Raw genomic sequence first — 12,680 nt, 5'->3', positions numbered from 1 at the left:
TATATATTATATGTGTGTGTGTGTGTATGTGTGTGTGTGTGTGTGTGTGTGTATACATATATATATATATTTATATATGTATATGCTTTTATATACTTGCTTTTATATACTTGCTTTTATATCGTGTGGACTGTAGTACAAGTGTAAAATACCCATACTTTGGACACATTTCAATTACCAACCCAAGTAGAAGCGTTTGAATGAATAGTTTTGTACCATCCTTCGGTCTATACCTGAAGGATTTGCGAGCTCAGATACAATCCGCGAGTCTCGTGCCCACATTTGCATGGCCAAATGCACTTTCCCATTCCTTGCAGCAGCTTTCAACCACACTTTCTCGAGACGCCTGCTATGCTTCGGCAACCATACCACCACAGTCACAAGGGCGGTCTCGTTCACTTATATTACCTACGTACATCAGGATCATCAGGTTTAACAGCTACAGCTGAGCGCTGCGTTGGTTTCTGTTGAATGTGCTATGCCTCGGCATTCGTATGGCCCTATAGCTCACTCTCCTTCTTTTGTTCTATTCTGATTCTACCTACCCAACCCCCGCAGACACCAGCCCACAGGTCTCCCTGGAACAGGAAGCCGCAAAAGGTACCAACCCCACCCGCTCACTCGACCGCAAAAGCCCCCCAACCCCCGCAGGCGGGAGTGGACACGGGCATGGGCGTGTGTGCACACAGCAATACCTCAGCGCATGCGAACACGTGCGTCAGGCGGTCCTAACCGTTGCACCCGGGACAGTCCAGATTAGGGCCAATGAACGGGTGCAGTACATGCTGATGGCCCTATGGTCGCTCGTGCGGATGCCGGTGGGACTGCCTAAGTACTTTTTCCAGTCGCAGAGCAGGGTTCGATTGGATGTATGTTGTGTGTGTTGTTTGTGTTGTGTTTGGTATGTGTGTGTGTGCATATGAGTTTGGTATGTGTGTGTGTGCATATGAGTTTGGTATGTGTGTGTGTGCATATGAGTTTGGTATGTGTGTGTATGTGTGTGTGTGTGTGTGTGTGTGTGTGTTTGATGTATGTTTGATATGTTGTGTGTGTGCGTTTGGTATGTGCGTAGTATGCATGGCTGTTGCTGTCGGTTTTTATCACACATCTACAGTGTTCTTGTGTAGTCTGAGGTGTTTCTAATGTGTGTTGTGGTCTGTGCTTTATGTGTATGATTGTGTCTATCTGTAGTATATGTTTGGCGTACAGGCTCGTGGATTTGCCGGACAAGTATACGGTAGTATACATTGGTGTACGTACACCTATAGATCCATGCCTACCCGTGTATATATGGGGCTCTTATAAGGTGGAATTCATTGGTGTACATACACCTATAGATTCATACCTACCCGTGTGTATATAGGTCTGTTATAAGGTAGTGTACGTTTGTGCACATACACCTATAGATTCATACCTACCCGTGTGTATATAGGACTGTTACATGGTAGTACATATTGGTGCACATACACATATAGATTCATACCTACCCGTGTGTATATATGGCTGTTATAAGGTAGTGTACATTGGTGTACATCCATATATAGATACATACCTACCTGTTCGTCCAAAAGTCTGTCTGTGCCTCGCACACTAAGCCGCTTGAGCATCACTCGTAGTGCATGCTTCTTACCGCAGCCCTCCTGACCCCATTCCATAGGTCACCGTGAGTCCTCCTTCAGACAGCAAGGATCAGATTCACGTCAACGCCAGCCTTAGTCCCGAACTGTCAGTGGAGGTGGTGATGGCGTCTGTGGCGGGTAAGCGCCGTATCCGTGTGCACGCGTGTGTTTGGTTACATTCATATCGACTGTATGTTCGTGGATGTACGTATACATGCATGCATGCTTATACAGAGCCACTTTCCACCAACTGATCGTGTACTCCGGGTTGTCTAAGGGGTGACGGCGGTTTGTGGATGAACCTCAACTAAGCACAGGTAGGTACACAGCACAACCCCGGTAAACCTTAAAACCCTAAACCCCTATATAAAAAAGGGCTGGAAGTGTGGAGCTGAGCCTTTCTTGTTCTTGGGTTGTGCAGTGGACTCCTCCGTAGCAGCTGTACTTTGAACTGCCTTGTATGCCCTAGCCCACCCAATCACCCCGTCACAAACACGTACGAGTCCAATGACCATCACACGCATGAGGTGTAAGGAACAGGCGGCTGATATTCGGAACTCAGACCCAGAACACTTAGGACCCTAAACTCTTATGCCAGGCTATTCCATACTCTGGCCGCAATTTGTTTATGCACGGCCCTCGCTAATTCGTGTATGAACAGACCTGCACATGTATGTATGTATAAGTACCAAGTATATGCATTTGTATTTGTATATTTGTATGTATATGGCCTACGTACCTAAACACACAACCACCACCGAATCCTCAAACCCTAGAAACCCACTGGCTGTTTCGTACAAACTAGCGGTAGTGAGTTGTTATCCGCCCGTCTGTATACTACAGACACCCAACGGCTTAATCTGACTGGTATACCACTACCGCCAACCCCTGAAACATCGAGAGAGAGAAACCTCGTTTATACTGATAAAAAACCCAACCCCCCACCCGTAAACAGGCTGCTCCGCACATCAACTAGCGGCTAAGTACCGCATCAAGGGCTGTCAAGTCGTGGCGCAACTCACTCCCCACACACTCGCGAGCAAGCACAAGCCCATGCAGACGCACACACACGCACGCACGCACACGCACGCGTCTATAGGACACACCCCCGGGGTCTTCCAGACGTACATGGGCAAGTACACTACAGCCACTACAGCCACGGACGGGCACCCTTCGGCCTCCTATGCTCATACAGGTGTAGCACATGCACACGCGCCGGTGGTCGTGCGTGTGCGCGAGTCGTTTAAGCTGGGCTACACCAGCGGCACTTTTGTCATATCGCTGCAGCAGCTGGTCGCTGAGTTTCCGGCGGGTAAGTCCAGGGGCCTCGTGTGGTTTCATTCCGTTTTGTGAGCTTTGCTGTGTTTTACTTTGGTTTGGTTTGGTTTGGTTTGGTTTGTTTTGTTTTGTTTTGTTTTGTTTTGTTTTGGTTTGGGTTGGGTTGGGTTGGGTTGGGTTGTTAATGCTCGTCCTTGGTCTGCAGGATTGGAACGGGTGGATGCGCTCATCTCCGTGCTGCTAGTGGATGACGAGGATGTGCTGTGGCACACGGGACCTATTATAAGGAAAAAACTAGTTCTTTCGAAGGGACACTAAGCCCAGTATAAGGAAGAAACTAGTTCTTTCGAGTGGACACTAAACCCAGTATAAGAAAAAATGCCATTTATCTCAAGTGGACACTGACCCCAGTATAAGGAAAAGCCATTTATCTCGAGTGAACAGACAGTAAGCCCGGTAAAAGGAAGAAACTAGATCTCTCGAGTGTACCCTGACGCTGCCACGGACATGCTGTTTATGGGCGTTCACAATCGAACCTTTCGCATTCGCCGACGCTCTGCCTTCGACCTTGGTGACGCAAGACTTCCTTGCTTCTAGGGTTGTGGATTGTATTGTATAGGGACGTATAGGGTTGTAGGGGATATCAGGTGTGCGTACGAAGTCTGATACTTCCAGCCAGGCGATTTCAAGACCTCTTTGAGTTTGATCGATCTTCGGTGAAGTTCGGTACCGACTTGCAAGCTGGTCTACTTTACGGAATGGTGTACTCATATGCTCACACCTCAGACCCGCATCCTCGAATTCGCTAAAAGGATACATATGGCAAACAACAATCACACTCACTCGTTGTGTAGTGATGGTGCCAACGTAGTGCTTGACCTCGCAATGACATCTTACTCTCAACGCTTTTATGAATAGCAACGTTTGTTGCTCGGGTTTTCTCGTCGACACGTCTCAGGTTGTGCTTTGGTACTGTGGCAGGCTCGAAAGCGGTGTCAACCTTATATATATCTATATATATATATATATATATAGGTCAAGAAGTGTGTCAATAACCAAAAAGGAGTGAAAATGTCAACGGGATCAGAGACGGAATGCGGGGAATGATCTATATACTCCCTCTTCCCCCAGTACCCTGACAACACTGTACGTGACAACACTGCATGGTCCCATCCTATGCTGCGGAGGTAAAAATATGTCCGAACCGATGTGCACCTGAGAATCATTCATCTCGGAGAAGGCCCAGTCGTAGCCCACAAACCACAAACCTGTGGGTCTGTGGTAGCAATCCTGTAAAGTCTGTGGTAGCAATCCTGTGAGTCTGTGGTAGCACACTTGTGAGTCTGTGGTAGCACATCTGTGAGAGTGTATGAATCCAAGGTATTGGTAGGTATGACTTCTTTGCCGCTTAGGCCAGTACGGTCCCACCTCAACCAAGCCAACCCAAACCAAAACGGGGCCATAGGGATCTATCTGAGGTATAAGTGTATATGAATCCAAGGTATTGGTAGGTATGACTTCTTTGCCGCTTAGGCCAGTACGGTACCACCCCAACCAAAACAAAACGGGGCCATAGGGATCTAAGGTACTAGTGTTTATGAATCCAAGGTATTAGTAGGTATGAGTGAATTGCCCTCCGACGGCTTCGGCTCAGCGTGAAGGCGAGTGCAGTGCAACTTTGCGAACACGTTGATTTCACATGTTTATATCACCCGCCGATGCTCACCGGCGAAGGGGATGGGGGTTTACGACAAGTCATCTGCGACGTCGGAATATGTGACGATTTGCAGACATCCACGTTTGCAACAGTACGTGTGTTTGCGCTGATAGAGTTTACGACATTTCCCACGAGTTTGTCCACAGCATCTCAGCATCCGGTTGGTACGTCTAACATCGCCTGGACCACTTCAGACTGCTCACACCACAAATACTGTAACGAACATTAAATATTAGTCGATCGAAGTCCTGATGTAGTGACTGATTATCTTCGTCTCGGTGTCAGCGGGCTATAATTCTACTGGAAATTGCAATAGCTCATTACGCGCACCGCTTCAGGCGCAGTAGCCGAGTACGCCTGCATAGTCTGAAGGGCTATGTACGGCAAATGATTTTGTTCAGATTAAGTAGTTTAAATCCACGCATTCTGATTGGTCAGTCGAAAACTTTGCCTTTTAAGTGCATCCATCTCGGAACCCGAAGCATACGAGTTGGCAGGTCGATAGTTCTACGATACAGATTTGCTTTTGAAATAAAATAGGCTGCAGCCGATAGTAGACAAATAAACAGTCGGTTGTAGTCCGTCGCTCGTGAGCTGTCTGTCGAGTAGATGTTTAGGCCAGTTATGTGCACATGCTCAGCGGTTAATCGAGTTCCACGGACAGTAACAAGTGATGCTACGTCATAGCCTTCTATGTTTGATTTGGGAGGCTACGACATCAACACCCCCCCACCCCCCACCCCAAAAAAAGGGCCTATTTAGCCGCGCAGTGTTGACTACCTTCCCTCTAGTTAACTGTCTCATTGATAGTAACGCTGTGGGGTGATCAGGCCATACACCACACTGTATTCTATCTATGGAGAGACTGCTGTGAGCATGCATACACACATTGCAACACAACACCTGCTATCCTTGGTGACAAAGGGGCCCTCGACCTCTCACAGGCCACAACAGATGAGTTTAAGTCAGTAGTAATAGGCCCGAAACGCCGCGATCTGGCTATGGGCAGGGGTATAGGCCCCATCAGATAGTATGTTTATAAATTCATAGCAAACTGTAGGGCTCAAAAGACCGTACCACCGACATGTGTATACTGCTCGCCTACCGATTTTTCGCGCAAACTAAATATAATATACGTGGACATCCATACATACATTAACACATAAATCCTTACTTGCATCCATACATGCCCAGATGCCCGGGCATATTGATTTGCACCTCCTTTGGGTACTCCACAATGAATCCACATGGTCAACTCCGGTTCGAAACTTAGTAGTGTTCCATAAATGGTTCTTGTCACGTCGCAAGGCGAAGACCAGCCCATACTATTAACAGTAACGCAACTGTAACAAATGACCAAGGAACAGTCTTCATTTGTGTTTATTTGTCTATACATATATTACCTATAACACCACCCACTCAACAAAGATACCCCACTGCCTATGTATTCTAAGTAGAGGTGCATCTGCACTGAGTTGAGCTGATTGCTTCTATCGTACCTCTTTAGCAGCTAGTTAAACTGGGACAACGTCGAGACTCAGCCCTCTGCCCTCGTTTTAGGGATTCCGGACTACAGGACAAAGTGGGGCCTCTGGAGTCCAACTACACATGTCTGCCGGCTTGGTCATGGTTGTTGCAACAAACAATCGTATCACACAGCCGTCATACGCATGCTCTCGTATTTAGTGCCACGCTCGTTCGTGTTTGCTGTATATAACCGTTTCTATCGCGCACGTCCGTGATACTTTTAATCAGGTAAGCTGCTAGTGCGAGGAGACGCCCAACATACGAAACGATAAACAATATCCCCAACACGTTCTCGTTGTCCGCCGCCGTACTAACAAATACGTTTGTGTTTGTGTACAACGGACGCAATGGGAGCGCATAAACAGTGTACATCTGCGATGTCGAAACTCGCACTGATTGGCAGTCTTTGTTCATTTCCGCCCCCACCCGGTTAGGCTCTGGAGAGAAATGCTTGCTATCGTATGCCTGGTATTTGTCTCTCATCTTGATACTAATTGGTCACTCCCACGAATTTGTACCATACGCAGTACATCCACACACCCGTGTTTGTGTTGAAACGCGCCTGACAAGCCAAGATCATTGATAGATGTCCCCTGCACAACGCCTCAGGCCGAGCGCTACACTCCCAGAAACTAAAGTTTAGTCCACTATGCCCCATCAGGTCCTGATCTGCTGCTGCACGGCAACTGACCTACGCACAGTACGACCACGCCACGTCCCCGATTCCTTTTTAACTCCGTCTCTTCTCATACCCCCGTCTTCTCATCACGGTGGCCATCGCCCACCACAGACTCCTCCTCCTTGTCGTCCTTGTCGTCGTCGTTGTCCTGATCTCTGGAGAAGTGCTTCACATCAAAGGACCATCTCCCCGTGTCCCAGTCAAACACGGACTTCTCCGCTCTAACCGTCTCACACGCCCGGCCCAGAGTCCTCTCCCACCGCGACTTCTCTGCGGGATCAAAGCTCAGTACGGCCGGTCGACTATCCCCATTATGCTTCGGGTAGCAATCGAACAGTGTAATCCTGGCCGGCAGATTAAGCCCCGTGCCGGGCAGGGGCTTGGTGAACCCGCCTTTCTCCGGGCACTCGTACACCTCCACCTGCTTGCGTGCAAAGCACACGACCGCATCCAACGGCGCATTGCGGTGCAGCTCCCGCAGACTGGCGACGTTCACGGGGCGGTTGAACATGATCTTCCCGAAGTCTGCGCTGATGATGGTGAAGTCCTCCACGTGCGACAGCTGCGCCAGCGTCATGTCCTGCAGCTCAGGCAGGGACGGCTGTGTGTGCATGTCTACGCCCGGCGTGATTTCAAACAGCCGGTAGTTGGGCTTGTTGCGGTGGTTCCGCAGGGCCGCGCTGTTCGCACCTGCCCCCACGCCCACACCCACACCCACACCCACCCCCACGAGGTGCGGGTTGCTGATACTGTGAATCCCGCGGGGCACTCCCAGCCCACCCACATTCAGCGACCCTGTCACGTAGTCCAGGTCCAGATTGGTGACAGAGGGTGGCGGGGTGAAGAACTTGGCCGCCTGAGCCGAGTGAGGCCTGGACCGGATGGGTGTAGTCAAGCCCCCCCCGAGCCCTTGTGCGTGCAGCTGTGTCTGGGTCTGTGTGTGGGTGTTAGTCTGGGTTGGCGGTGGGATATGCAAGTTCGACCGGGCCACACCGTCCAGCGAGGACGCCAGGCTCTTCATACTCATGTTCGCACTGGCGGTGGTGTGGGTCTTGGCGGTAGCGGTGCTCGTACTGTTGGTTGGGTCTAGCGGCTGCTTCGTACTCGGATTGGGTCGGTTAAAACTGTGCAGCCGGCTGGCAGGCTGGGCCGGCCCGTCCTTGCGATTGTCCCCGCCCTGTGCACCCTTCTCCTTGTCCTTGTCCTTGTCTTCCGCTCCACTGGATGCCTTCGGCACAGCTGTGGTCGCCGCAGTGGTCGTAGCCCCACTTGACCCGTCCTGCGAACCTCTCGCCCTGCCCTCACCCCCGGCCCTGTCCGCTTTCAGCGCAGTGTTGGGCGCCTCTTTGTCCTGCCCTTCACCGTCCCGCTGTTGTGCCGCGTTGGGTGTGCTGGTGGTCGCCGGCTTGCCGTTGCTTGCGCTCTCCTTGGCCTGCGCACTGCCTCCCACTCTGAGCTCCATTTGCGTGGTCCTGTGACTGCCCAGCGGGTGCAGCTGTAGGTGACTGCTGGGCGTGGCCCGTTGCAGTGTATGGGCTTGGTTGCCCTGCCAGAACGCCGTGCTGATGGCATCGGGCTCTCCGTAGTTGCGCACACACGACCGCACCTTCTGGGTGCTGGGGGGAGTGTACGCGTAGAACGGGTACTGTTGTGGCTTGCTCTCATTCTGCTTGGCCCGACGCTGCTGCTCCTTGTGCTTCTGCTGTAGTTGCGACTGTTTCCGCAACTCTTCCCGAGCCGCCGAGTTGTCACTGCCGCCAGGACCTGCCCCTCCTGCCTGTCCACTGTTGCCTGTGAGGGCCGACGAGGGCTGGCCAGAGACTGCAGCCGTACCAAATCCCTGTACTTGCTGTTGTGGCTGTGCACCACCCGTTCCCAGCTGCAGACCAAACGCATTTGTCGGTGCTTGTGTCTGTGTCTGTGTCTGTGTTAGTGTCTGTGGTAGCGACTGTGCCTGTGCCTGAGTCTGTCCTTGTGTCGGCGCCTGAGTAGTCGCGCCGCCAAAGCCACCGAAAGTGCCTTGCTGTGGTGTCTGTGCAGGGTTCGTTCCCAGACCCGTTCCGGGTGTGGCCCCCGCCCCAAACGCACCACCGCCGAAACCACCAGTAGGCTTACTGGGCGTGGAAAATAGGCCCCCAGCACTTGTACCAGTACCCTGGGTCTGCGTACTTGCTCCGAAGCCTCCTCCAGTTGTGGCTCCAAATCCGCCAGAGGTCCCGCTGAAACCTCCGCCGGCAGTCTGGGATGCAGCACCAGTAGCTTGCTGGCCAAACAACCCACCCGCGGGAGTGGAACTATTCGTGGTGTTGTTGTTCGCGCCGAAGAGCCCTCCAGATGGCGTCCCAGTGGCACCTGAGCCCGCCTGGTTTTGAGCCGTTTGTCCGAAAGGCTGTGCGCTCCCATTGGGTGTGAAGCTTGTCATGCCTGTCGCGCCACCAAAGGAATTACTGGCCGGTGCACCAAACCCACCCGTGGCCGCAGCGGGTTGGGCTGTGCTTCCAAAGGGACCTCCGCCCGTGTTTGTGGCGTTGGTAGTCGCACTCTGACCGAAGCCCAAGGTCTGGCCCGTTCGCGCCTGTTGCGCTGCCTGGCCGAATCCACCCCCACCAAACGCCGAGGTGGCGGCTGGTTGAGGTGTGCCAAATGCAGATACCCCCGCACTCTGTCCAAAGGCATTGGTTGTGGTATTGGCGGCGGGTGTGGCTTGGCCGAAGGCGCTGGTGGTTGTATTGCCTCCCAATGCCCCGAAACCTCCGGACAAAGTCGTATTCTGGGCTGCCTGACCAAACCCACCTCCCGGAGTTGACCCAAACGCACCAGTAGTGCTACCGAACCCGCCCGTCGCAGCAGGTGTACTTGCCCCAAAGCCGCCGGTAGAGAACCCAAATCCACCTCCCGTACTACCTCCACCAAACGCCCCGGTTGTACCAGCCGCTGGTGTGCCAAAGCCCCCGGTTGCTGGTGCAGCCCCAAACGGAGAACTCTGCTGTGGTTGACCGAACGCACCCGCACCCGAACTTGCACCAAAACCCGAAGAAGTGGTCCCAAATGCACCTCCCTGACCAGTATTTTGAGCCGAGGTCGCCCCGAACGGTGTGCTGGCACCAGCAGTCGAGCCAAACCCACCTGTAGAACCAACTGCCCCAAATCCGGTACCTGGACTCTGGCCAAACGCGGAAGTGGCCGTCTGACCGAACCCGCCCCCTACAGACCCGCCGGACATACCGGAGCCCTTCCGGTTAGCCTGGTAGTCTTCCCAGCGTAGCTCCTCCCGGCATTTGTTCTCGTAGGCTGGCATGGCGGCGATGCACGTGTGCTGCACCATGGTTTTGTTATCGTCGAATCTGGTGAGTTGGAATTGGGTGTGTCCGGTGCCCGGCTGGTTGCTGGTACCACTGGCGGCGCCAAACCCTGTGATTGAATGGATGTCAGGTAATGCCCCAATGGTCAGTAACGTTCGATTGAATGCTTGACACTGACATCGAGCAGACGCATCTCATCCAGTCGATAGGAACACTACATTCATATGAACATAGACAGGCACCTATATCTATCGTCTACCTTGATGTTTATTCAATCACACCATGTCGAATAATGGATATAATACCCATCGCCTTTCGCACCGTGATAGCATTCATAAATACGAGTAAAACGTGTCAATTCAACATAAACGGGCCCTGATCATGGCGTGCGCTGTAGGCCATGATACGTCTTTGGTATCACTGCGTCCCTTTTATTTTAATACTAAGTCAAGGGGAACTAGAAAACAAACTAGTCCTCCCGATCTTGCACACGGCTTTGAGTTTATTGGACAGTTGTATCAAGCATACAGTCTTACCTGACGAACCACCAAAGCCAGTGGTATGATTCGCTCCTCCGAACGCACCAGAAGTGGCCCCGAATCCACCGCCGCCGGTCGCACTCTGTCCAAAGGCGGACGGTTTTGCACCTGTGGTGCAATTTGGATAAAGAAGCATTGTATGTACATCAGAACTGAATTACATATACGTTGACCACAAATTACATATACGTTGACGCGCCACACGCACGCAGATTTGAAATCGTGCATACATGAAACCAAAGTGGAACATCTGCCCCTTTGGTTGTGGTGCGTTTCTGTGCACCCCACATGAGTACACACGCACTAAATAGGATGGATTCTACACGCTCGATGCTAGTATCTTATTGGTGCAAGTAACACCGCAAGCAGGTCCCTCTACGATGACTTACACGCATGGACAGACCGTAACCCACGAGGCACAGCCAGTTATAGACTAATCTCACTCCAGCTATACCTAGTTAAAATCTCGTATATCAAACAGCATAATAGCATGGACGCGCAAATTCAAATTAGATGTGATGTCTAGTGTCTACATAACAAATATAGTCTAAATATTGATGGTCAATACAAAAAATAAACAAATTGTGCATGAAGTTAGTATTTTTCCCCAGCACCCCTCTCATAGCACAACCGACAGCAACAGATTCGCCCACGTACCGAATCCGCTCGCCGTCGAAGATCCAAACCCGCCGCCAGTGTTAACCGCACTACCGAAGCCTCCACCAGCATTTGCTGTCTGACCGAAAGCCGAGCCACCCGTGGCTCCCGAGGACCCAAATGGACTTGCCCCAAACCCTGCGTTTTGAGCCGGTTTTGCCCCGAAGGGCGAGGCTGTGGCTGTACTGGTGCTACCGAATCCACCTGATGTTGCACCAAACCCGCTGGGCTGTGCGGCACCTACAGTGATGTTCAGAATGGACGTATTAACAATGTTGCTTAGACATAAGCAGAAAGTAAAAAACCAAACAGCGTGCACATGCACAAGCTCTAAGCGACAAAATGATGCACGAGCACCAATTGAAGGTACCCGTACACACATGGTAAAGGTCTCTATAGTATTGTGCTAGCAGCTGGCATTGCCACATCGCCACACTCCCCTCAATGACCCATGGGCGTACACTATTCGCATATAAATACACAGAAGCTCATAGCCGCCCATACACAGCCAACATCGAATACCTACCATGGAATGCAAGCCATCCTAGAAACGGTCCAACACTAACAACCAATACAACCCCGCTATAACAGCCCTCATATACCAACATCACTCTGGCTAATAACTATCATCTTAGCATACCGAAACCACTAGATGCGGCTTGTCCGAACCCGCCACCGGTAGCGGCCGCCGGTTGCCCAAAAGCCGACGATGTGGCGCCAAACCCACCCGCTGCTGCCTGAGGTTGACCAAACGCCCCTGTTGAACCAAACGCACATGATGAAGCAAATGCATTCTGGTAAGTTCTATAAACATATTGTGGTTTTTATGTGTTATAAATTGGTTTTTAAGCTATCAGGGTCCAAGGGCCTCGACAAGAGGGGTGCAGAATGCAAGTTTATACTCTATCCCACGAACAAACAAACAAGCTCTAGGAGCCGAACTATATACACGTACAATATCATGCATAGATGGTGAAAAGTGCGTGCCGTGAATGTTTTGTTTCAACGTCACTACAGATATATAAATCAAACTACACGATATTTAGGTCAAAATAAGCCCGAAATTGGTGAGGTTAGTACACGAATATCCGGTCCACTCGACACAAGACTCTCACCTGCTGCTGGCTGTTGCCTGGCCGCCGATCCGAAGCCGCCGCCGCCAAAAGCTACCAGTGGCCAAGACAAACAGAGGTGAGGTTAGCAATCAGATATAAGAATATATACATGTGGAGCATAGTAGGTAAAAGAGATACATTTGTTCACTGATACACAATGTCGCAAAACTGCTTATTGTTCATGAGAGACCAATAAGATTATACTCAGATAATAGGTTGTGTATACGTTTATATGTATTTATATATA

At 51.1% G+C, this 12,680-nt stretch overlaps 2 protein-coding genes across 2 annotated transcripts in view; one reads left to right on the top strand and one right to left on the bottom strand.

Annotated features, from left to right (window-relative positions):
* Positions 1 to 1,657: 1,657 nt before the first annotated feature.
* On the top strand, positions 1,658 to 3,404 carry SARC_07290 (hypothetical protein; the record flags this gene model as incomplete). The annotated part of the gene is made up of 3 exons (XM_014298782.1): positions 1,658 to 1,757; positions 2,575 to 2,931; positions 3,103 to 3,404. Coding segments are annotated over 3 exons (570 nt in total), but the record flags the coding sequence as incomplete, so codon positions are not given.
* A 2,574-nt stretch (positions 3,405 to 5,978) lies between these two features.
* Positions 5,979 to 12,680, bottom strand: part of SARC_07289 (hypothetical protein) — a 7,445-nt gene continuing 743 nt past the window's right edge. The window contains exons 2-6 of the mRNA XM_014298781.1: positions 12,434 to 12,484; positions 11,959 to 12,075; positions 11,319 to 11,558; positions 10,659 to 10,769; positions 5,979 to 10,231 (exon numbers count right to left, since the gene is read on the bottom strand). Of these exons, the coding sequence (XP_014154256.1) occupies positions 6,888 to 10,231; positions 10,659 to 10,769; positions 11,319 to 11,558; positions 11,959 to 12,075; positions 12,434 to 12,484 (3,863 nt within the window). The 3' untranslated portion in view covers positions 5,979 to 6,887. The remainder of the gene's footprint in view (positions 10,232 to 10,658; positions 10,770 to 11,318; positions 11,559 to 11,958; positions 12,076 to 12,433; positions 12,485 to 12,680) is intronic.

Source organism: Sphaeroforma arctica (assembly GCF_001186125.1).
Source record: "Sphaeroforma arctica JP610 unplaced genomic scaffold supercont1.568, whole genome shotgun sequence".
NCBI classification, from domain to species: Eukaryota; class Ichthyosporea; order Ichthyophonida; genus Sphaeroforma; species Sphaeroforma arctica.
The sequence above is the reverse complement of the archived record's forward strand: the minus strand, read 5'-3'. Positions and strand labels throughout refer to the sequence as shown.